The sequence below is a fragment of the Microplitis demolitor genome, chromosome 2 (assembly GCF_026212275.2).
Source record: "Microplitis demolitor isolate Queensland-Clemson2020A chromosome 2, iyMicDemo2.1a, whole genome shotgun sequence".
Classification (NCBI taxonomy): domain Eukaryota; kingdom Metazoa; phylum Arthropoda; class Insecta; order Hymenoptera; family Braconidae; genus Microplitis; species Microplitis demolitor.
Genome location: NC_068546.1, coordinates 78,254 through 105,301, shown reverse-complemented (window position 1 = coordinate 105,301; position 27,048 = coordinate 78,254). Strand labels below are relative to the sequence as shown.

The following is a 27,048-nucleotide window of genomic DNA, read 5'->3' as shown; positions in this document are numbered from 1 at the left end:
AAGGTGACAACCACCACAATGAATACAAAACCTCGGTGTGAAATAAAACTCCAAGAGTTTAATATTTAAATAAATTGTACGTCATTTTATAGTAATTTTATAAAAATTATTAATAAATCTTGTAAATAATAAATCGCCAAACTTTTATAAGATTTATTTTAATAAAATTTATTCCTTTAATGAAATTAAGATATTTTTAAATTGACTCAGAGATGTCACTTTGATTGAGAGGAAGAAATATTAAAATTTAATACTCATTAGGGGGTCTGAGTCGTGGACTCTTTAAATTTTTAAAATTTTTAAAAATAAAAATTCAGATCAAAGAATATTAAATATTTAACAAAAAATTATAGTCAGGCAAATATTTAATTTAAAATAAAATATGACTTATGAATATAGACGTATTTGAATTGGTATTCTATTTTAATATAAAACTCGGCTAGTTTTCTTTTTTTTTTTCTTTTATTTACTGATTATTTGTAAATATTTTTTAATTTTTTAAAGACTAAAAGCTTTGACCGGATTTTTTTATAAATAATTAGCTATAATAATAATAATTTGAAATTTAATATAAATAACTACGGCTCGAGTTTATTATTTATAATCAATTACACAAAATTGAAATTCACATAAATATAAACATATGTATATGTTGTAGTTAAAATGAACACATGCCATATGGCATTGATTTAATATAATATTTTATAAAATATATTAATTTTGGTGAATGTAATTGAAGGATTATTTTGTTTTGGTTAATATCATATTCCAGTATAATGGAATTTATTATTAAATAGTAATTTAAAAAAAAGCGAAGCAAAATTTTGGTGTAAATATTATTAAATTTATAAAAAACCTTTCGACGATAGCGTGTATTTATTTTTTAATGAAAAATAATTTATAAATTTTTATCAGCTGTCATAGCATTGAATGTTGCAATATTATTGGTAATAATTATTTTTATTAAAATTGTAATTAGATTTAGTGAATAAAAATAAATAAAAAAATTCCATAGTCTATAATAGTTAACGGTATTATTCTATAAAATAATTAATGAGCCTTTGAGGTTTTAAGTTCAAAGGATTCAGTTGAAGGCTAATGTTGGAAACAAAAAAATACTAATTCAATTAAATTGGCAGTAACTGTCTACAAGTTTAAATGATAGAAAATATCATAGTTAATTATTTTAATAATAAATTAGATAATTTTTAAAAAAAATTTTAAATAAAAATGAAATAAATTTTTTTCATTTACTCAGTAAATTAATTGTTAATTCTTAATAATAAAAAAAATATAAAATAATAAAAGTTTTAAATATTTTAAATTTATATAATGAAATAAAAATGACAAAATAAAAATCTAAATTAAACAGAAGAAAAGTCATCATCAGTATAAATTCTTCTGGTTGTTTGTACAAGAGCTCGGAGTTGGTGCTCTAAGATTACGTATATACGAATATAGAGGGTATTTTTCGCTCTGGGCTACTTTTATCCCAAGGGGTATTTGCCCAATGGAGGAATAAAACTTTCACACTCTTCTCATTTGACCGTGAGAGCAAAGAAAATAAAATAAAAATTTTAAACCAACGAATTAATGAAAAATTCTTCATAATTTTTTTTTTTTTTTTTTTTTTTTTTTTTTTCATAACATTACTTTAATTTATAAATTAATTATTAATTAATAATAATTATTATTATTATAGGAAAAGTTATAAAAATATTGCAACGTAGCATCTTTCTTAAATATTCTCACAAGCGAATTTTTTCAAACGCGAGATCTTGTTTCCGAGAGTTCACGATTCTGGGCTGGACTCTTCGACCCGTGAAATTGAACGGCACGATTTTATACCGATAAACGTGTCAACGTTAACCACCGCTCGACAATTTTTTTTTTTCTTTTTTTTTCACATTTTCCAATCTGATATATTATTTATTATATATAAATGTGATATAACATATTATTAGTCATTGGTAAACGATGAAAAATATATATATATATATATCGTGTAATAAAATATTTATGGATAAATCTTGATAATGTCAATTTAAATGTGAAATCATAATAAATTTATTTAAAATGTTAATTATCGATTGACAAATTTAGTGGCGAGAAATTAATTTTTTTACTTGACCCAAATATTTAATTAGCATTTAAATTTTTTATTAGATCGAATTAATTTGTAAAGTGATTTAATTTAATAAAGTGACAAATTATAACGTAATAAAAAAGTTTTTTTTTAAAATATAAAAATGGTTGATATATTTATTAATATTTAATAATCTATATTTGATGTATTAAATTTTTTGTGTGTATGTGTGTGTTGAATTTTATCGTGTGTAGCAAAGAAAAATAAATTTAAACTGGTGATTCTTGAGCAGGCAACATAAAATCGTCCATGAGAAAAACACTCGAAATAAATCGATTCCAGCTGTTTTAAAGTTTGCCCCTGTGATTTGTTGATAAAAACATGTTTTTATTTATACGATAAACATATATAGATATATTATTTTACAAAACTTTTATTGGGATAAATTTTCAACAGCTAATAGAAAATTAAAATGAATATAGAGTTTTAAAATGTCATTAGATGTTATAAAATGAGGTAAAAAATTTATTTAAATTAAATATTTATCATGTAAACAAAATAACAAAATTTATGTGTTATATATTCAAATATTTTGAAGATGCATACTTTAACGTTACGGACGTTCGGCATCTCGAGAATTTACAAATTCAGTTGACTCTTGATTATTCAAGGGCCAAAGCCATTCCGTTCTCTTTGCCAGTGCGTTTACCCGACGACGAGAATTTCACGGGGACGGCCAAATTTATATTCAAATAGGTGACTAAATTAACTAGTCTCTGAACCCTACTACACTCAAAAATATTCCTCTCATTTGCGCTTGTTTTATTCCTGTTAAAAAAAAAAAAAAAAAAAAAAAAAACTCATGATAAAACAGTTATCGTTCTACTTAAATTATTTAACTTTTAAAACATATATATATATATATATATATATCAGTTTCAAAAAATTAATATCTGAAGTTGGGCAATTTGCCAGAAATGATTTTTTTCATTTACCGAAAATGGGTTATCCTTGAAAAAATTATTTTCATAAATTTTTCAACAAATATGACGATTTATGTGTAAACAGTAGTAAAAAATATAATTTTAAAAAATGTATATACATATATATATATATATCTAAAGATGATACGAGTGGATTTTTATTATAACATCAAAGAAATTTAATTTAAATTCAAATCGACATTTGTATAGCTTTACTTGTTGGCGTATCCAAATTTTTATATGAAAAAATATCATAGCAACTGTGGTAAGAAATATATATGACTCATGGGACGTTTTGAGAGAAAGAAAATGTAACGTAGGTAGTCTAAATAAAAAACAAATTTTCAATATGTATATGTATATATTTAGCATTGGCTGTTTCTCAGTTCACTCATACCGGAATAGCGAGAGCAAGTTTCCGTTTTCCCTTTGGAATCGACGTGTCTCTGGTAGTTTTCTCGACATATACAAGAGACGAAAACGTCTCATTGGAGCATTGACTTCTCGCTACTCGATGTGCACGTATCGACGACTCGGATTCCCTACACGGTTTTTCGTATTCAACTCCTATCGTGCAAGTCGTGGAACCCAAGCTTCTAGCTCTTTGCCTGCAGGATCCGGAAGTAACGTGACGGACCCTGCATCCTGACGTTTTCAATCAATTTTACTTTTTTATTTTTTTATTCTCATCCATTCCATATTCTATTTTACTCTCAAACAATTTTCGTGTTTACAAAAAATAAAATAATAAAAAAAAAAAGACAAGGGTAAAATTTAATTCCACTCGCGGTGTAAAATAATTAACCAGTATAGATTAATCGATTGCAGTAGTTGCTAAAGGTCATTAGGCTGGTCCCTAATTACCGAGCAAACCATCCCACGGAAATTATCTTCGCACTTTGTCGCTCTGTGTACTCTACTGCCTCGGGGAGATTCTCACACCCAAGTACAGGTGCGAACGTTTCCAATTGTTTTCCGATACAGAGACTTTGTTCTCCTCCTCCTCCTCCTCCTTCTTCTTCTTCTTCTTCTTCTTCTCCTTGTCCTTCTCCTCCTTCTCATTCTCTTTCTCTATTGAGCTTTCCTGGCTTACTCCACACTCAATACCAATGGCTACAATTGCACGATCAAGATTCAAGATAAATTTAAACAATCCACGTATTGATCTTATAAATAGTTTTATTGCCACTACCTATTTCAACAATTTATAATAAAAATATTATCACTTATCATTCAATTATAATAATAAAATAAAACTTTTTTTTTTCTTTTTTCTTTTTTTTTTTGTTATTACAAAAATGGGTTTAAATCTGACAATAGAGGGTGTCCAACTAACCGACAATGCCGACAACCAAAAGGGATAGAGGGTTACTATTTAGGGGTTTACGAGTAGTAGAGGGTAGTAAAGGGTTGTAGAGTAGGTAAGTATAGTTTAGTTTAACCCTCAGGCCTCAAGCCTCAAGCCTCAGTCCTCTTTCTCAGACTCACTCAGTCCGCATGTCCGTAACTGGCTGTAACCGCTGTGTCACCTTTATCACCTTTATCACCTTTATCACCTTTATCACCTGCTCGAAATTGCAACCATTTGGATGCTAAACCCTCGGTCTCACTCACCTATTTGTAGTATAATCTTACCACCTGAATAAATGTTAAAAGGGCGAAAAGAGAGAAAAAAGATAAAAGAGAGTAAGGACAATGCAATAATAGAAAGAGAATGAGAATCTGGTGAATCCGGTTCCAAGTACCGGCTGCATGCATGCATGCATACAGGAAACACCGCAGACGGATTATCCGACAGTTTAAAAGGAAATTCACACTCTCATCACATATATAATACTATGATAGTATTTTATACTTTTTTATTTTGTACGAATCATCCAACAGTGGACTATCTTTTACGTGCCGTAAAGATCGGATTCCAATCAGATACGGATTTCCACGACATCGGATACTCAATAAAGCTCACCCTTTGATCACACTTATACTCTTTATTATTGCCTCTTTTTTTATTTTTTTGTCTCATTTGCTGGATCAAAGAAATACCTTTTAGGTTTTTCTATCTCTATTATTTAGCTCGTTGAAAAATTACAAATACAGTAATTGAACCCATTGAATTGAGAGAGTTAAAAAAAAAAAGATTAATGGATAAAAAATATCAAAGTTAAGCTGAACTGAGCTGAGCTGAGCTGAGTATGTGAGTGTATAAAGAAAATTTATTTTATAAATATACCATAACGTCGGAGAAAAGTGATAAGTTTTGAGTTTGCGGATGTTGGCGCCATTTGCTGTGAGATACGAGTCGCGATAGTTCGATACGCAATGTATAGACATCCGGAGTACTGAGGCTGATGAACGGTCTAGGTCCTTTATTTAAAATAAAAACTCAGACATTTTTATCTTTTACTAAAAATATTTAAAAGATTAATTTTTCTGAATAATGCAGCTTATCAGTTATCATTTTAGTCCTCTGTGTCTATGGTGTATATAGCCGTCAAGTAAACGACCACTGAGAATTATTCAAAGAATTTCTTGGCGAGTGATGACCGGTACGACCGGTACATAATTTTATGCCGCCATGTTGTATGTCATGCTCGAGAGTCCCCTTGCGTGTTTCATAGAAATTAATGTCGTTCATTTCAATTTGCCTGTACTCTTTGCTCTACTCGAGCTCACTACAACCACTTTAAACTTTATAATATTTTTACCCAAATTCCGCTCTCATTTTTATCATTTTTAGTTATTCAATTTTTTTCAATTTTTTCTTTTTTTTTCTTCTCATCCTATGAATTTATCTTTTTTTTTTTTTTTTTTGACAATTTTTTTATTGAAACTTTATTCCATCCCTCAGCCATTCGTTTATTTTAATTTTCGCATTTCCGGTCGAACCACCAACAGTTTTTAACGGTTCCCGCTCGACTGGCAATGGCGGTTGGTTTTCCCGCGTGGCCGGCATATATTGCCAGCGATACATTTTAAAAGTCTCTGACTGTACACTGTGTTTCTCTCCCTCTTTGGAATATACCAACTAAACTAAACCACCCATCCTCACTTAAATTCAAACGTGGACTGGCGCCTGGTCGTCGACGGCCACAACCACTCGGCAAACCGGCATGCCACGTTCATTCGATCCTCTTCTATTCTCCACAAATTTTTTTATACGCTCAGTCTATTTTTATTATTTTTTTACCCGGAAATTCTTCTATGAGTAAATTTTTATTTTATTTTATTTTAATTTTTTTTTCCTTACACTACTTTTTCAGACAGTATATATACAGTAATATAGTAAAAATTTTCCGACCGAAGCGGTCTCAACCTCTTTTACTTGATATAAAAAAAATTTTTTTTTATTATTTTTTCTTTCACGTATCGCACCAGCTCTGTAACCTCCCACACTCATTTTACCCCGTTAAACCGCAGTCCTTTGCAATGCAACAGTGAATCAGACCGCATTCAAAAACGTTGCCTGGAATTTTTTCATATTTTTCCGCCACGTACCCGAGTTGAGAATCAAACATTCTCATCTTGAATTATTTTTTTATCGCAATATATAAAATTGATAAAATATAAATATCACGTGTCTCTTTTATTCACATGTACACATTTTATTTATTTAGTTTTTTTTTTTTTTTTTTTTTTTTTTAAATTTTTTATCCTGATCTGAAAAGGCTTTAAGAGAGACACGGTAATTTTTTTTTTTCTTTTTCTTTCTTTTTTTTTTTTTTTTAATTTCACCCTTCGTACACTTGATTCCATCTCGTCGACTTTACACAAAACGCAACCATAGTCTTTCAATTCGCTAAACTTAAAAGTAAAAAAACCTAATGAGGGAGCGCATTCGTGCATTATATCTATGGTCCAATATAAATCTTTTTTTATACTCTGATTTTAATTTTATAATTTACTCAACAATCTTTTTAATTATATCCATTAATAAACAAAAAATTACATTGTTATTAATTATAATTTAATTATTAATCGTCAAGTTTATGAGCTGTTTTCATAGGTTATTATTTATATTATTAACACAAAGTGTTCCTCCAACGCGAATACAAGTTCAGAGACATCAGCTTTTATAAAGCAGTTGATTATGAAATAATAAAATATTTAAATTAATTATAATAAGTAATGTTGAAAAAAATAACAATATGATTATATATACATGTGATAAAATTATTTAGCTTAGCGTCGTCTATTAAGGTGTAAAATCCAGTCAAGTGAATAAGCCATACTGGATACCTATAGTGGGATAGTGGGATAACTGGAAGTTGCACAATTTTTTCTATTACGGCACATTTACTCGGAAAAATAATGCCCATGCACATTTCATCCGGTGTTATCTACTCTCTGGGTTAACGTTTTTCCATCTCTGTCTATTTGTTTTTCTCCGACTCCTCTTCTGGTCTCTACTCGAATAAATGGGATACCAAGTGGAATACAGGACAGTACACCAGCGAGGGAACGATCCCTCGATCCCTCGATCCCTCGATTCCTCGAATCCCGGAACTCGGAACTCGGACACTGCAGAATTTTTCACGGGAGTAGTCACCATTTTAACGAATCTTTTTTTTTTTTCCATTGGTATCCAAACCCGTCAGTGCCGACGTTACTATCTGTATCAGAATGAAGCTACAAAACTCTCCGGCACATGTGAAAATATCAGACATCCACTTTATCTCACATTCTTTCAACATAACACATGAGTTTCAGGAAATTTATCCGATAAAAATATAGACCCAATATTACACAATTTTTAAATTCTTTTTATCCACTACGATGTATTAAACATAACTTCCGGTTAGCTCAAAAATTCCTACATTATTTCTTGACTAACAATTTATTTAAATAAAATAATACAATTACCATAGCGTTTATTTGAAATATTTGTAAATATCTGTATGCATTTTTCTTTTTTCTTTTTTTTTTTTTTTTTATTATACCTGTACGTTCGAGGTATGCACTTTTTGATTTTCCAAACATTTGTTGTAACGAAAAAAAAAAAAAAAAAAAAGAAAAAAAAGAAAAAAAAAATAGTTGATGTGTAAAAAAATATTATTGAATCATTCTCAAAGTGAATATCGTTATAGCGATACCATTTTAAAGCGGATATCGAATTTTCATCGTAAAATATCCCTTACCCCGCGGACTTGGTATAGATATATATGCTAAAATACAAGTACAAGTAAAAGTTGGTGGTGGTAGTAGTAGGAGGGTCGTAGGGCAAATCTAATGTGCTCTCGGGGCCGAGTAAGATAAGGAACCATACACATAGACCAATATGTATATATGTATATATATATATAAGAGATAGGTAGGGAAACCAAGAGGATGTTGGTGACTCTGGTGGTTGGATAGTTGCCGCGACGTAACGTTGGTAACTCTTGGTATTATTGGCCAGTGCCAACTGCCCAGATAAATGTGGTTTGAACCCACTTCCGTACCTTTTCACTCCAGCATACTCATTTTCACGTGTGTGACAATGTTTAACTCCTCTACAACTATTGTTACCAAAACTATAACTATAACTGTACACTATAGTATACTCAGTTTACTTAGTTTTGTACATAGTTGGTCATTTGTGCACTTATTACCCAATTGTGTATTTAGCATTGAAATTTAGTTTAGCTTCTCGCGGTTTTATAAATTATTACTCTGGCATTTATGTTGTTTACCTTTTTACACTTGTTTAAATTTTAATCTACCAGTATTTCCTTTTATTTTCTTTATTTTTTTTTTTTGACTCGACACACATAGACTCCAGAGCTCTGTGTTAAGAGAATGGATAGAATGGATAAAATTAAAGAGAACATAGTTTGAGGACATAGTTGTGTTGAAGGAAAAAGTGCTAAATGTGCAAGTACATTTAACCGGAGACAACGTCAGCATCAGTTGATTTTTACGAATAAAAAAAAAAAAAAAAAAGAAAAAAAAAATGACTAAAAAAGTAAATACTAAATTTATTTCAAATAATATATATATAAAAAAAAAATGGTAAATAAAATTGAATTTACTGTAAATTATTGATTGTTAAATTTAATATTTGACTTTTGATATATATTATATTTTATCATCATGAGATTTACGAGTTTAAGTTGATAAAAAGCAAAAGCCATGAAAAAAGCCAGCAGACCGTAGAGGCAACGCAAATTGAAACAAATGGAAACTTATATGCATCGTAGGGTTCGCTGAGTTTTACTGCCAACTCATTTCGTCTTGCGTTCTCGTTCCCGTTCCCGTTCCCGTTCCTGCTCCTGTTCCCGTTGCCGTTGTGCTACCACACAAACAGTTTTATCGCCGTTACCGTCATGACGTCCGACTGTTATTGTCACCGTAGCTCTTTAATTTTCCTCCCATAGTTTTACTCTTCCTCGTATCCTTTATTTCCTGTTTTTTTTTCTTTATTTTATTTTTTTATTTTTACTTGTAATGATGTCTAGCTAGCTCGACTTGATCATCAGCTGACCTAAACTTTTTCATCAGAAGACAAGTTTGCCAAAAAGTTTTATTAAACAATACCCGGAGTTTGTCTGTTCGTCTTTTATATTGCCAAAAGAGGACCATATAAAACCAGAGAAACTCGGTCTGGTTAATGTCGATATCAACTTTATATTCATATCATGATAAATTCAACTGTATTATCTATTATATAAATTTATAAATTATCAGACGGTTAATTTATTATTTTAACATATATTATCAAAAATACTATATGGTTTTGTTACAAAGTAGACAAGTACATTAATAATTTTAATAAAATTATATATTCCATTATCATTTAGTTAATTATTAAATTTATAGATATAAATCTGTACATCTGTCATGTCATATTTAATTTTAAAATATTAACTGGCTTTTTTTCTTACGCTTATAATATTACATAGGATTCTCTTTTACTTAAATATTTAGTTAATAGAAAAAAAAATAAGTCAATTAATTTAGTGTTAGGAAAGATATCGTAAGTGGTTAGATAGTTATTTATCGAGTTTCAGCTGAAATTTTATGTAAGTAAGTAAATAAAAAATTTTTTTATAGATAGTAAAGGTATGGAATAATTCTGCGTTAGTAATTTAAACAAGTATTTGTTATATAGGACAATCGACTATGACGACAATCTCACTGCGTTAGTTATAAAGTAAGAGTTTCAAGAGTAAGAGTAAGCCGGTAAGTTTGTCAAAGTAATTTGAGCTTTCATTACACTCGATTCTAGTCACGTCCTCTCGACGCTCTTGTCCTTACTCCTTATTATCCCATATCCTTGGTGTCTCAGCCAACCACACCTTTACTCTATTCCTCTATGTCTCAATTCTCTGTAGCCTTCCAGGCCGCCCAACTGGATCATTCTCCAGCAATTGGACAAAGGAACAGCGACCAAGCTTTATAATACATACATATATATATATATATATATATATATATATATACGTATACGTATCCAGTGAATGACACCCTCAGGTAATAATAATTATTTCATTAACCATTGTCACGTTAATCTTTAATTTCTAAAAATCTTTTCTCTAATAACATCATTAACTACTTTAAGTGTTGGTATAACATAAAAAATAAAACAAAGTATTAAATGCAGAAAGCTTTCAAAATTACTCACGTGCGTGCTTCGATGCAGTCGCTGTTGAATTCACGTAATAGTACTTATAAAATTCAACCAGGTATGTAAGCTACAAGGGATTAATTCTACGGAAAACTTTCCGAGCTTGTGTTGGATTCTGACTGAGATTTTAGAGTACAACCCATTTTATTATTACCCCGTTGAAACAATGCCTGCCTCATGAGGTTATGATTCGTAAAATAAACATTTATATATAAAGTAAATTTTAGATAAAAAATATAAAAATATTTTACTGGACATTTTCGTGTAATTACACCCATAGAAATACCATCATTTTAATGGATATAATTTGTATAAATGATAACGATGACAATAATAATAATAATAATAATAAATGAGAATGTGCAGGCTGTCATTTGAAGTAAATTGTTATTCACCACATTTGGAGCCCTCAATCAAATTGATTGACGTACTCTCATCCCCTTTTCGAAAGGGTATGTTGTGTATATATATATATATATATATATAGGTGTTGATTCACCCTTTTAGTTCGATTCATCGACGCACGTACACGAGCCATTAAAGACAAGGTTTAAGTGTGTTTAAGTGTGCTTGACACCCTTGTTGTAAATGCTCATGGGATATTTATAATGTCAAAGGATTTAACTCTAGTTCAATGATATCACGGATAAAATAAGAAAAAGAAAAAAATTTATAAATCAAAACGTTTGAGATTGTACTTTGTTGAGGACAAATAAACTTGTTATTATTCATTTGAATGTTTGAGACAACGAAGGACAGAGCGAATAAGACAAGACGTAGTTTTGTCGTGAAAGAAAAACAAGAAAAAGTGCAACGGTACTCTGGAGCCGTAGAGCCGTGGAGCCGGATATGCCTCAGAGTTTTAGTGATAAAAAATTCAAAGCCTCGCCAAGACACCGTCTGGTGCCTCCATTCCTTGTCTTTTCCCCCTATCCAACACTATATTTAATATACTTATATATTTTAGATACAGGAAACAAACAAATGGATTATTCTTTGTGAATTCTCACGGTGAGGGGGTCAGTTTAATGGTATTGCACGAATCTCAACTCACATGCTTGCCAGAACTTATAAACTCTCATGACCTGATCCAACTTTATTTGTTTAATCAAACGATTTTTCATTTCGAGGTTTGCAAACTAAACTTTTATATCAAGTCTACTTGTTATTACTATTTTTTTTTTTTTTTTTTTGTGATAGCAAATATATTCAGACAGAGCTTCTTTTTATAGACAATATATATATATATAAACTTACCATTAAGCAAAATAAAAAGTCCAAGCAAACAAAGAAGCAGCCTCTGTAAGCGCATCCTCGTCCTTAATAGAGAAACAGAAATTTTAATATTTTCCATCCTCATCCTTGGACGATCGGTGGATCTTGAAAGGATTTCATGGATGACGTGTGTTGGCTCTTGATTTAATATCAACAGACCAATTGAACGCCACAAGTAAATAATAATAATTATCTACTATTGAAGATTTAATTAAGCTCAAAGCTAATTGACAACGATGAATTGTTAATTTCGCACAATTGATTACTGGATAAATCAATTAATAATTAAGCTCAATTAATTATCGGTTAATGGTATTAAACTCAAGATCCAGGCACTAGCAAATCCAGAGCGTTTATCCACTTTTCGGATAAGCCGAGGGATCCAAGTTTCCACTTATTTTACTCGTTTTCTCTTTTCCTCTCCTCGGTTTTACTCCTGGGAGTATCCACAATCCTTCGGTTCGAGATATTTTTTTTTTTTTTTTACTCTCTCTTTCTCTCCCTCTTTTTCTATCCTGACTTTACCGATATATCCGTGATTTTCAGACTCATATGACTCTTATACTTTACACTCTACTTATTCCTTAAAGAAAAAGATTTATCCAAATTAAATTTTTTTTTTATTCTCTAATTAATTTAATTCACTCATCACAAATTATTTTTATTTTTAAAAAAAAAATTATCAGAGTTTCAGGATCAATATAAAAATCATTAAAAATTAAAATAAAGTATAAAAAATTAATAAATGAGTTCGTCACTAGTCTAACACTAAAAAAATCACTTGTTAGCCTAATTCATGATAGTTGTCCATAATTAAAAAAATATAAATATTAATAATTATATAATTAATAAAAAACCGAGTTTAATTTCTGGCAGCACTTGGAAGTAAGCGACGTATATCTTACTACTGTGAGCTTGCGGGTTGCACTGAACGGGCAGAGAATAGCGCGCGAACACGTTTTTCCTCCTCCTAAAAGGAAAATAGTTAGAGAGCCTGCGCAAAGGACAAGAGTAATTGCGTGAACATATATATATATATATATATATATACATATCAAGTTGAGTAGAGTAGAATAGAATAGAATAGAATGGAGTAAAGTAGAGTGGAGAGTGGAGTAGAGTAGGGTAGAGAGTAGAGAGTAGAGGTTGAAGGTGAGAGAAGGAAAAATGGAGAATAAGAGAGAGAGAGAGAGAGAGAGAGAGAGTTAACAGAGTGTAGATCCTGTGAGCTTGCGGGAAAAGTTATGACCTCAAAGGGGAGTCGTTAGAGAGTGGTCGCGAAATTAGTATAACGCCTTACTAACACTAAGATTCTCAAGGCTAATATTACAAGCAACAAGGGCAACAAAGCTCTTGAGTGGTTAACTGACCAAATGCCTACTTCTCGGAATAAACTTATGCTGGGCCCCGTAAATAACGACAAACTCTTGTGCAATCTTAAAGAATCATTTTACCTCAAAATCTTGTTTTACTTTAATTAAATTACATAATTACGAAATTTAATTATAAATAAAATAAACCACAACAACAACAATTACTTTTGATAATAATAATAATAACAATAATCAATTGGTACAAGAAAACAACAAGTGGAAATGAAAGATTTCTATTCTCATTCAACATTTCCTTCATTTCACCAAAATTTTATCAAGATAACAACAATATACATTATTATTATTATTATTATTATTACTATTGTATCAAATTCCAGCTAAAATTTTTTTCCATACCATAGATGATGAAAAATTCACTAGCTAAATTTATTGCCATCATGCCAGCTTAATTTATTAAGTCAATAAAAAAAAAAAAAGCTGCCTAATTACTTAATAAAAAAAAAAAAAAAAAAAAAAATAAGCTTGGTCTTTGTTTAATAGTTTTTTTTGAATACTCAGGATTTTGAGGAAAAGCGGATTATCCTCGAAGCAAACTGGGAACACAGATAATTTGTCGTTGACTGGATTCAACCCATGCAAAGGGTGTGTGCATATACTCAAGCCTGTTTATTTGCACATATGGAGATTTTGGTAAACGCATTTTGAACACCAGCGAGAATGAGACCGAGAGAGGAATAATATAAATTCATATATATCTACAGATCCTATTATTTATACGAGTTACTTGTATATATTGATACTCTATATACATCCAATATCTGTTAGTTGGTAGTTGGTACAGATTTTGGTAGAGTCTATTTCAGCAGAATGGATATGGACAAGAGAAGAGAAGAGAGCAGAAAAGAAAATTATATGAATATATTTAAATAGGAAGCTCGCAGGTCATCGACGGATAAAGTAATTACATGAGGCCTAGCCAGAGTTCCCGGTATGCTAGGTCATATATATATATATATATATTGATAGTGGTTGGTAGTGGTATTGGGTTGGGTGTAGACCACACCAGCAACATTGCCCACAAATAGACCTGGTAGGTACTTGTAGCGGCTTATCCAGCCACAGTGTATACTCGCCCGTGGACGATTATTGTGACGATTGCATTTCGCATTATCCCACTTGGTCGATGACTACTCCCCTCTTTCCATATATGGCTTTCCAGCTCTCATTGGATTCGAATGGGATCCCGCTCGGGGATATGTTTCGTGTATAAAACATCTGCTTTAATCGAAATTGCAAATGTCCACGAGCCAACACCACGATAAACGAATTAGTTTTCAAGTGAATTATGTCCAACCTCCTCTTTTAAATATACAAATATTAGTTTAAAAAATTAAATCCCCAACTATTTTTTTTTATTTAATAACTTTTTGTTTTTTTTTACCAAGTAAACAATTTATTTAACAAATATTTATTTGAATCCTTGGTTAAAATAAATTTTTAAAAATTGTTAGTTTGATGTACAAAAAATGATAAAATTTTATGGATGTTTTTTTAAAAAATAGTTATACGAGATTGCGGTCTAGGTCGGCGTATGAACAGATATCGAGTAGTGGTATAGTACGGTTATATTTATTCATCGCTCAAGTACCAGTTGAGTATATGAGAGCCCACATAAAGTCCAGCAGCAGTAGCAGCATCCAATGGGCTGGTATGCAGAAATGACTTGCACATGGAGATTAGGCAAGTCGACTCTTTATTACCGGTCAACCGTGAATGCTGTGGTTTATTCACGGATTTCCAAGTTTTGAGTTCTCTCAGTCCCGCTACACTGAATTGAACTTGTCAATTGAACCATTTCCATTCCTCTATTTCTGCTGATACTCTCTACAATACACATATAAATCTAGGGATTTATCCTACGAGTCAAGTATTAATGTTTTATATATATATATATATATAACTTGATATTGACTTGACTACTGGGTAACGTTAAAAGGTATGTATACATATATACTGTCCAAATACAACAAACTTTTCACTTAGTCACTTGTAGTTCTCAGCAAAGGGTAGACTCGTATGCTGTTCACTTGATCGCCCGTCAAGACAAAACTCTCAAGATAGAGCTCTAAAACTTTTATTCTTCAGTACTTTTATCCCACGCAATTAAATTTTATATATAATAAACTAATATCTGCGATAAACAAACTGCGTTGGGGTTACTTTGTTGATCCAACAATTATTTATCTAAATATATATAGAGTTATGTTGAAGCGTTATATATATATATATATATATTTTTTTTTTTTAATGGTTATATCATTTGGTTGCCGGACGTTTCATATCCTTTATCCATATGCATATTATTCTATCCAACGCTCGACAATTCCCCTCGCTTTTCCGCATTTAACCTCAAGCCTCATCCCCCAACGAGACACAAATTCAATTCCACGAGCGTGCGATTCCCTGTCCGCGGGGCTTGAAAACTAATGTATTCGCGGACGTCGATATGCGTTTCTCGATGTGTGTTTCTCGTCCAAACCTACTGCAGTGTGTTAACTTGCCAACCACATAAATATCTTCATACACTATATTACTATTCTTTTCTGTTATTTTTGTTTTTAAAAATTTTTTTTTTTATGGAAATGTTTAAAAATATACTGATAAAATACTAGAAATAAATTTAAATAATTAAACCTAGCTGACAGATATACATCTCTTGCATCCTAAAATAACTGACAACAAAAAATCAATTTTAGTTATACCCAAGTTGTTAATTTAGATAATTCTAAATATAACTATTTAATCGATTTAATTTTGTTTAAAAATACTTTTAATTTGTTTAATTTGTTTACTCTATTGATTTTATAAATATATTTATATATGTATAATAATTAATATACTCATTATGAGTGCTAGAGCTAATGCTAATGCTAAAGGTAAAAAATAATCTCAATAGTTTATTCTATTTGACAATCGACGTAGTTCGCGCAATTTCTCATCCAATGAATTTGTCTAGATCCTGGCGGTGATCCAAATGTTCTGCCGAGAAAGTTTGTTTCCTATCCGGTACGGGAACGACAGGAGACAGTGGCAATTCGCTTTGGCCTCATGCTCACAATGTGAGCTTGGAAAATCAACCACCAAGTCGCCAGTGACCTAAATATGTCTAATGTGGCTAAACATTTACTCATTTATATAAAAATAATAATTATAATCCTACTTTGGATGAATAGACCGAGCGAGTGTTAGCTTGGTTGGTGGTTAATAAAAAAGGTAAAGGGTTTGGTAGCAGAGAGCAGACAGCAGACAGTAGAAGAGAAAATTCGGCTCAAGAGAAAATTTAATTTTAGATATTAAATAATTAATGGAGATTTTCGAGTAAAACGGACGTTATGTGTTAACACATTAGCCACTAGAACTATGGGAACCAGTGGTAGGTATCTCCTTGTACTATTTCCCTTCTCTCTATATATTATATAGCATATAACATATAAGGTATAACGTCTCAGTAATATAGAGAGTATAGAAAGGATAGAGAGGATAGAGAGGATAGAGAGGAGGATTGTCTACCGGTTAGGTTGTTCCGGCCATAACTCAAAATCCCTCAGGTGTGCTAACCGCGCGTATACCGGTGGTCGCGGTGGAATGTTAGCCAACGAGCGTTCCCACCGTTATTAAGCTTTGCCCGAATTCATCCAGGTCACACGTGGTGAAATAGCTACTGGTCATGTGGATATGGGAATTTATTGGACTGCCCGCCACCTCTATTTCAAATCTAAAACTTTTCCTTAAAAATATTTATCTTTATCTTTATATATAAATCTATAAGATTTTAATCTTTATAATTGTTGTTTAAAAAGATCAAGTCATAATCTGTGAATGCTGTGAATGTTACAATCCGGTAGCGATAAAATGCGAGTGGTCAAACTAGTCATGGGTCAGCCCCTTATGCCAGATACGTGACTGGAAAAATTTACTGACGCTCGACGACATTATTGATTATGATATATCGTAACACTAAACGACAATGTCAAAAGTATACCATACCATACCATACATGCCACTACTTTAAATACTTGAATTACTTGAATGGCTCGTTGGTTTAACAATAAAATTTACCATCAAATGGGTTTATACCACTGGGTTATACTCCTCCAGACATCGAGCATTACGTAACCTTGATTTCTGTGATTCTTATCTTATCAATTTCTCTCATCTTATACTTTATTTTACGATTTACATTTCTTAAACTCACCATTAATATAAAATAAACCCTTTTCTTTTTTTACATCACAATTAAACTTTTAAAAACTGTAACTCGGGTTGAAATTCATAAATTTATAAGTCGATGAGTAAGTTGGAGAAAAAAAGTTGTAGGTCAAATCCATGAAAAATATTAGAAAGCTTAGAGTTTTAGCTGAAATAAAATTTTTAAAACTACGATTTTTTTTTTACACAGTTATATTTTTAAGGTTTTATTGTCCAATAAAATCCAAATAAATTGACTCGAAGAATTTATAAAAATAAAAAAAAAAAAAACTCCAGCTGAATGAACGAGCTTTTAGGAAAAGTCATTAAAATTGTGCTAAAAAAATTTTTTTTTAACTCTATATCAAGATAAAATATTATTAAAACTATAATAAATTAATCAAATTATTTTTTTTTAAATAAAAAATAAACAAAATATATATTTCTTTAATGAATGTATCAAGTTGAATTAATTATTAAGTTAATCTAGTTGGTGTTGTTGGATGAATCCAAGTGATTATTGGAATCGAGAATGAAAAGAAACTTATGAAATATTGTTGAATGAGAAAAAAAAAAAAAAAAAAAAAAGAAGAAAAGTATAATAAAATATAAAAAGAATAAGAAGGAGATAAACGGACGCAGCTAAAGGAAGGGAGTAAAGACGAATGAAAAATTTTGCACCAAAGTTTAAAAGTTTACGTTTTCATCCTTTTCACGAGTTCCCAGCTTTCATTGAGTCCTCGAATCAATTCGAATCGCGCAACCATCATTTCTTCTTCTTATTTTTTCCAATAATAAATAAAAATAGAATTAAAAAAAAAAAAAAAAAAAAAAAAAAAAAAAAAAAGACGAAAAAAAGGTTACGGCGATCGCTGTACGTACATTTGATTCGCAATAAAGTAGGATGAAGAAAATTCGTAGTTGAGTTAGTAGTAGACGAGTTGACGCTCGCCCGAAACGTCTTAGAGGGAGTAGAGCGGGAAGCTTGTGTGTCGGGTTAGTCAAGTAAAGTTGAAAAAGTAGAAAAAAGAAAAAAACATATAATAAAATAGAATGGGGTTACATAGAAAAAGGTAAGAGGGGGAACTGATGCGAATTGAATCATGGGGGCGTTTTAGCGTCGACGTGCGGTGAATTTAAAATTCGCGACAACCTTATACCTGGTTATACTCATACTCTTATATATATATATATTTTTCTTATAAAATTTTGTAGCAAAGCTCATACAGTTGTTGGCTTGGCATCTTCCACCTTCGGCAACTCGAGTAAAACCCAGAGCCTAGCTACTGATGGGCTCCTACCTGAACGCCCAAGAAGCCCAAAAAGCCCGAGAAGCCCGAGAAGCCCGAACTCACTACACATTTCGTCTTACAATTTTCTCTCTCACCCTAAACCTCCAAATGGTTTTTTATTCAGCTGCACTGTAACTTGCCAGTAGGCAAGCGGCATCGATTTTTAACCTTGTTCGCCGTCAAGGAAAGACGCCCTTTTAGAATTTACCCGATTGAAAATTTATCTGATGTGCTGCTCCGGTATACACCGAATACACAGATACCAGCACACACGTACCTACCATGTTACACGCGCTATTTTTTATCAATACATTTATATCCAACCTTATTTTCAATTCATTTTTTATCCGATATCAATTGGACAAGATTTACACTGAACACTCAGTGTCCTAATATTTTTTATTCAGGATACAAATCCAATAGAATTTTACTATTAAAATTAACTCTAGACATCACTTGAATGGATCTGCACTCAAATAAAATGATATATACATATATCAAATGTCCAGTCAATATTAGTATGAAATTTCAGGAAAATTTAGTGTAGCATTGCTCGAGGCGACTGACCAGTTTCTCATGATGTGATTGATACACTCGGACAAACTATTACCTACACAAAATACTAAATAATAATATTAATCTCAATAAACACATAAACTGATGGATATTTTACAATAATATTTATATATATTTATTATTAAATTGAGTTATAATTATATAATTTGTTAATTAAATAAATCGCTAATGGTTTTATTCCAGTCGAGTATCCAGATAAATTATACAACACGAAGATTAACAAAGTTTTACAATGACAACTGTTAAAGTAATGCACAAGATAATTAATAAAAATAAGCGTTAATGTCTGAGTAAGATCAACGAATAATCTCAACTAAAATATATATAGATATAACAGAGTATATATATCTCTTTAGTATGAATTTAATTTGACTTATTAAAGTCAGCAGCTGGTCTGTAGATATATAGATTCGCACGGGTCCCAACTAGTATAACCTATATATATATATATATATATATATATATATATATATATATATATATATATATATATGTAGAGGAAAAGAAAGATAAAACGCGAGTAACCTCTCTCTACTCTTAGCTTTTCTCGCTTTTCTATTCTACTTTATACCTATATATATATATATCTAGTGGGCATTTTCTTGGACTGGATTTAACCAAAGGCAGTTAGCTTCGTCAGTCGTAAAAACGCTTTTCCGGATCCCCGGGCAAGAAAGGGCTTTGGTCAGCTCAAGTCCGTTATACTCTACCCTTACGAACTTTGACCGTCAGATGTGCTACTTTAACTAGATTTATATGATTTAAGATGTTATAAAAATATTTTAAATATTAATATAATAATAATAATAATAATAATAATAATTCTAACCAAAAGACCGAATCCTGTTGAAATTTACTTGATGGAAGTATTATTAAAAAATGTTTTGCATAATTATTTATATTATATATTATTATATACTGCTCTGAGAAACCCGTGAAAGCCGTGTGAAGCATTTAATAGCGATTTTACAGTGATGAATTAAAGTTTCTTACTTACCCTCAACATCTTTACTCCTTTTGTATACAAACAGACTCATCGCTGTTAACGGTATTGTTCTCACGGTTCTTCTGAATACGAATGCTAAGAACATCTTCTTCCGTTCTCTCCTATTCTCCCTTTCTGTATTTAGAATAACCTATAGTGGATGCTACTCAGCAGTTGAGTAGATGTGTGTTTTAAATAATACCATGTAAAGTAGATGAAAAAAGATAACTCACTAAATTTAAAAGCATTATGAGTATACTATATAGGGAATAACAAAGAAAACAATAAGAATAAAGAGTAAAAAGTAAGGTTTAACCTCACTCCCGCTACTGCTATCACTTTAATCACCCTTAAATTTATTTGTTTTTTGTTTCTTCTCTGTGCATTTTTTTGGTTATCCGCTTAGACTTACTTACACTTACTTGCTTCTATTAGTTTGCTAACAGAGTGAATAACTTTTATTTTTCTCAAAACAGTTTTATGTTCGTCCAGTTCGTCAGAGCTTTAGATTATCCTCGGATTGTCTACAACTCTAGACTCTAGATTCTGTTCAAATGCTTTCTCACCTTTCATCCGGTGATTATTCTGAAATTTTATTATTTTTTATTATTATTATTCGACCCTTTGATCCATCAAAATTTATCAAGAATAGAAAAAAAATCGATGATGATTATCATAATAAAAAAAAAAAAAAAAAAAAAAAAAAACAATATAAAAAACAAAAAAATAAAATAAAGTTAAAAGTAAGTTGATCACTTCTTTCACAAGAATGCACGTGCTCGACATGAATTTTCTTTTGTTGTTCCCAAGAGAGAATGAGGTACTGTGAATTATCTCGTCAGGAATTCAATGCTCGTTCGCGACTATTTTAGAAAATTCGATCTACCTTTGTTCGGGTACACTTTTATCCTTACCCGGGACAAAAAGAACAAGTTTTAAAATAAAATCAAGTTAACATAAAAAATAAAAAGAAAAACAAAAATAAATAAACAAAGTTAAATAATGAAGAATATAAGTCCAGATAATAATCCAAAGAAATATATGTTATATATTTTTTTCTTCCTTCCTTTCTTCATGACAATCTGGAACTTTTTTTTTTTTGCCACGAGTATAAAAAATAAGAGAATAAGAAAAAATTGAGGTGAAAATGCCAACGGTTGCATCCCATGGGTAAAAAGATGAGATAACACCAATGTTGATACTTTTTTTCAAATCTTCCTCATCATATGAATAATCCTTTTGTTTTTATGGTTAAAAGTATTTCGCACACGATCAAGCTCAACAACTTACTTAATCAGAATTTCTTTCTTTATAGATATATTTTTTTTTATACATGCTATGTTTGAATAAAATAAAAAATGAAAGTTACTACAATAATTGTCGGTTTAAAACAATTTATTTTACCAACAATAGATACGAATTTTTATACACTTATTTTAATAATTAACGCGGACGCTTGTTGTAATATTTAATCTATAATTCGTGTTTTTAAAAAAATTTTAATAAAATAAAAACGTGAAAAAAAAAAAAAAAAACGAAAAAAAAAAAAATATATGTATATATGAAAAAAATAAAAGTAAGAGGGATCTAGCTGAAAGCAATTACTATAGCCGGCGATCAATTTAGGTCTGGTAGACTATCGAGGGTAAATACTTTGTTTGTTTGGCTGTTAGGACTCTCAACGTTCCGTGCCTTGAAATTGAGATACTCGGAATCGCAGAAAGAAGTACTGGCCTGTACGTAAAAATACAAAATACGTATTGTAATATATTATTATTATTATTATTATTATTATTATTATTATTTAAACTGATAATTTAAGTTTTTGACAAAAAAAAAAAAAAAAAAAAAAAAAAAAAAAAAAATTATATTAAGAGAGAACAGAATCTTACTGAAGCCAACGGCCGTCCTCACTTAAATGATCATTATTTATTTAATTATTTAATAATTGGGTTATTTACTTGGAAAAAGGTGTCCGGTATATTTTTGTCCGCGTGTCTGGTTTCACTTGGATAATCGGGAATCATGGTTGAGGAACTCATGGAAGGGTGTTTAAAGAAGGATGGGACCTTTAATTAAAGATAAATAAATAAATCAGTAAATAAATAAATATTTAATTTTTATTATTATTTTTTTTTATGTAGTTAAAAATATTTAAAATAAAATTTAATAAAAACAAAACTAATAAGTATAGATTTAATAACCATAATTTTTGTGATAAAATAAAAATAAAATAAAAAAAAAAAAAAAATGAAAGCCTTTTAAACAAAAACTGGATAAAATAAATCAGTTGTATGAGAGTAAGAATAATTATTTATATCGATCTCATATTCGTCCCATAAAGAACTTACTGGGACTATTTCATTTTCTACCTTTATAAAAATTTCTTCTTGTAAATCATCCAATAACTTGTTTCCATAACAAGCATCTTGGTTCTGGTATACTTTAATATCTTTGCGCATATCTATTGACTCGTGTATTGTTGCCGTTGGCAGAATAGGATTAACCGAATTAACAGAAGGGATGTTATTTATGGTATTTATGTTATTGATGGTATGATCAATAGGATGATAGCCATTGACAGGCCTCAAGTACTGATCATAACCTCCAAATATCTTTATATCGTGTAACTGCGTAGCAGCCTCAAACTCTTGATACTTTGATCCAAGAAGTTTCATTTCTGTAAAACTTGGCAAAACAACTTTTGTTGGTTGATTAATTCGTCCGTTAAATAATTTCATATCTTGGGCCATTGACAAAAGACTCGTATCATTGAAATCAAACTTATCGTCATAATTGTCTATTGAATTATCCATACATGTACCATCGACATTTAGAGTACTGTAGTCATCTGTAATTCCACGAGCAGTTTTTAAATACGACAGGGTTTCAAATATTGACATTGAATCATTTTTATTTGCCAATAGGGGCAACATGGGCTGTGAATTTATTGGGATTGACATATCACTGTGCTCTAATATATTTGATAAATCTTGATGGGGAGCCATCACTGGAATAAATTATTAAATTATTAAATAAATAATTATTAAACTAAATAAATAAACTTACAATCGTCGTCGGTGTTTATCATTGAAATTCCCGAGTCAAATCCCATGGATTTGTTACTAACAATAAAATCATTTAATTTATTACCCGAAAAATAAGGCATATCGGTAACAAAACGTTCATCAAAACCCTTTGATTTAAGTATTCTAATGTTCTTGTCATCATGTATCTCAATATCATCAGTTAAAATATGTTTTTGTGTGGTACCAGCATCCAAAACCATTATCTGATTATCGTTATGATCATCAACAATCATCTGATCATCATCGGTAATGTTATTTCGTGCATTAAATATGTTAATAGCTTCAGCCTCAGCACCATCAAGTATCGTTACGTCGTGCGAATTCTGTTCCATTAGATCGCGTGCCTCGGTGTTGCTCATAACTTCATAACGACCGTCCTCGGTCGCCCGGACAAATTGAATACCACCTTGGGCTGCAAGTTCAAGTAATTCATTGCAATCATTTATTGAGCTACTGCGACTTGGTTCACTGTATTGCTCATATTCTCCAACTAAATTTTTATTTAATTGTGAATCCAATCGCGCTAATAAATTATCCGTTGAACATATTTCATCTGCATGCAATTAATTTCATTTTAAATAAAACTCGATAAAAAAAAAAAAAAAATAAAAAAAAAAATAAAAAAAAAAATAAAACTTTACCTGGATCTTGATCACAATCTGAAGGCGGTTCTACTTTAAATGTCGAGTTTCCTTGATCATCAATAACTTGTGTCACTGTTGCGACCACTGGGACTTTAACTTGCACAGATTTATTATCAAGTTCTAAATTCAATGATGGACTTATTTTACCACTTACTCGTAAATCTTCAGGACTTGCTGGTATTAGCATCTATATAAATTTATTATTTTTTTTTATATAAATATTAAAATATATAATAAATAAAAAGAAAAAAAAAACAAAAAATCTAATTTTAATTGGACTTTGTTATTTACATGATGATTAAGTCCAGCTTGAGTAACTTTAACAAGAACGGGAATTCCTTCAGACGGTTTATACAAAGCAAAAGGTATTTGTCCTTGTACAATAGTACTTTCCATAGCTTTAGTATCTATTTTATCAACCAAAATATTATCTATTCCCATCGCGTCTCCAGTAATGTCTTTAACTTTTTTATTAACTCTATCATCACTATCAAGCAAACTGTCATTATCATTGTCATTGCTATTGCTATTGCTAGTATTATTGTCATTATCAATATCATTAGCATTAGCATTAGGCAATTCAACGATCCGTATATTTTTTTTTGATTGATTGACACGTGATTGAGAAGACGATGAATTTCGATACTTAATTCCGTGATTAGCTTCTTCATGTGAACGCAAAGCGAATCGTCTTGGGAATTCTTTGCCACAAATACCACATGAGTATTGCATTTTTTCTACATGAGCATGTGACTTGACTTTATGACAAACGAGATTGGACATTTGGTTGAAGCCTTTGTTGCAGAGATCACATTTATAGGGACGTTCATTTGTGTGTGTAAATATGTGATTTCTCAAGTTACCTGACATTATAGAAATAACAATAATATAAATAAAATTGAATTGAACTGAATTGAATGAATAAGGTGTTTTTTTTTTTTTTTTTTATCAACGCTTTAGATGAAGACTTTTAAATAAAGACCTTTTTGATGAAATCCCTTGCCGCAAACATTACACTTGTGAGGCTTATTCTCAGAATGAGTTTTTCTGTGGGATATCAATGTTGAAACTCTGGAAAAAAGTTTTATATTTTACAGTTCCCGGTACAATATTTTTTATTGATTTCTTTTTAAAAAAAAAAAAAATGAAAACAAACCTGTTGAAAGTTTTTTTACAAAATTCACACACATAAGGTCTTGCGTCACTGTGAATAGCTTTGTGTTGACTCAGAGTCGAAAGTTGACGAAAAGCTTTACCGCAAGCTTCGCACTTAAAATTACGTTCATCTGTATGTGTCGGCAAGTGTCTCATCAATGTATACTGGTGTCGAAATTCTTTAGTACCTATATAAAGTAAAATAAAATATATATATATATATATATATATATATATATATATAAAACTATCGATAAATATAAAGGAAGCAAAATAAATTACTTACAGATACCGCACTCCCATATTTTTAAAGTCTTTCCGTCACGTTTAAGATATTTTACAAAATGAAGTCGTGATCGTGGATCATCCTTATCAATCAGACGTGTAGAAGTTGAATCATTTGATGAAATTTCCGACAAGGGAACCGACTCATTATTCTCTTCTGATTGTATCTGAATCATAAATATTTAACCATCAATTATTATTATTTCTTAATATAAATTTAAAAAATAATTACTTTGTTTCTGGTCAATTGCGGATCTATTTTCTTTCCAAAAATTTTAATGACATTGGTATCAATTCCATCCGTTGAATCAAATTCCTTTTAAAAATATTGATTCATCAATTAGTTGAAAAATTTATAAAAAAATATTATTTACCTGAACCAATGATTGATCACTTCCACTAGAAACGCCAGACATATTAGAGATATTACTCCTTTCATCTTGCGGACTGTCTCCTTTTACGTACACTTCATACACACTTTTAATTATCACAAATAATTTTAATTAAATTAAAGAATATATTTGTTTTGTTAAAATTATATTTATAAAATAATTACCTCAAAACTTGATCAGGAATAGGTCGAGATAATTCATCAAATTCACTTTCCCCTTAAATTAAATTAAATTAAATCCCTGATTAACGATAATTAAATTGTTAAAAAAAAAAAAAAAAAAAAAAAAAAAAAAAAAAAAAAACTTATTATCAACTGATATATTTAAAATAAATAAATTATAGACAAGTAATTTTTAAAGTTTAATAAGTAATTAAATAATTAACTAATAGAAAACCGCCATTATTACTAAAGCCATTAACCGCAGTAATTATAATAATTATTTTTATTTAAATTTAAAATAATATTTATAAATTAAGGATTATTGTAATTAAGGATTTAAGGATTTAATGATAAACTTACAGTCATCGCTATTAAATGAATTATTTTGGGACATTTTCTTGTTTTAATTATAATATATTTTTTTTCCTTTTCTGATTGGATTATGTTACGTTAAACTGGTTACAGATGACATGTAAATGTACAATATATACATATATTTATATATTTTTTAAGATAGATTAACGACAGTAGCGACGTTGTAATAAAAAAAAAATCGGTATAATTCCGGTAAAATACGTAAATCAACTCAGTAATTTATTTAATTAAAATAAAAATTATGTTAGTTAATTAAATTATTGCAAAAGGTTTAGTATAAATAAATTTTATGGGTAAAATAATAATAAAATTTTTATATTAAGGACAATTGTGTATTTTAAATTTATTTGACGTTTATTTGTTTTTTCTTTTTTAATAACATTAGAAGTTTAAATATATTTAAATATATTTTTTAGGTTGTCTGGTTGACTTCCTGGCCGGAGATAGCGTTTATTTCATCCCGGAAATTATGTATAGCAGTCTTAACTCTTTTGTGATACTTGAAGATGTTTACATTTTATTAAATATATATTCCCAATCTTACACATAAATTTTATAAAAAATA

The 27,048-nt window shown here is 30.1% G+C and overlaps 2 protein-coding genes across 3 annotated transcripts in view; both read right to left on the bottom strand.

Annotated features, from left to right (window-relative positions):
- LOC103578526 (carbonic anhydrase-related protein 10) overlaps nucleotides 1–12,412 on the bottom strand; it is a 40,888-nt gene extending 28,476 nt beyond the window's left edge. For both annotated transcript variants that reach the window (XM_014439784.2, XM_014439785.2), the window contains exon 1: nucleotides 11,930–12,412. In XM_014439784.2, the coding sequence (XP_014295270.1) occupies nucleotides 11,930–12,032 (103 nt within the window). In that variant the 5' untranslated portion in view covers nucleotides 12,033–12,412. The remainder of the gene's footprint in view (nucleotides 1–11,929) is intronic.
- A 9,587-nt stretch (nucleotides 12,413–21,999) lies between these two features.
- Nucleotides 22,000–26,552, bottom strand: LOC103578527 (uncharacterized). The gene is made up of 12 exons (XM_014439779.2): nucleotides 26,469–26,552; nucleotides 26,112–26,163; nucleotides 25,930–26,032; nucleotides 25,788–25,871; nucleotides 25,557–25,722; nucleotides 25,272–25,458; nucleotides 25,098–25,186; nucleotides 24,407–24,978; nucleotides 24,113–24,302; nucleotides 23,452–24,024; nucleotides 22,656–23,392; nucleotides 22,000–22,116 (listed from the first exon to the last, which is right to left on the bottom strand). The coding sequence occupies exons 1-12, from the start codon at nucleotides 26,500–26,502 to the stop codon at nucleotides 22,000–22,002; spliced, it is 2,904 nt and encodes a 967-aa protein (XP_014295265.1). The 5' UTR covers nucleotides 26,503–26,552.
- Nucleotides 26,553–27,048: the final 496 nt, after the last annotated feature.

Bases quoted from the DNA above. Each gene is read 5' to 3' on its own strand.
- LOC103578527 (XM_014439779.2), bottom strand. From the start codon at position 26,502: ATGTCCCAAAATAATTCATTTAATAGCGATGACT. The intron at 24,303-24,406 runs GTAAATAACAAA...AAATTTATATAG, and splicing joins AAGCTGGACTTAATCATCAT to ATGCTAATACCAGCAAGTCC. The intron at 23,393-23,451 runs GTAAGTTTATTT...AATTTATTCCAG, and splicing joins GATAAACACCGACGACGATT to TGATGGCTCCCCATCAAGAT.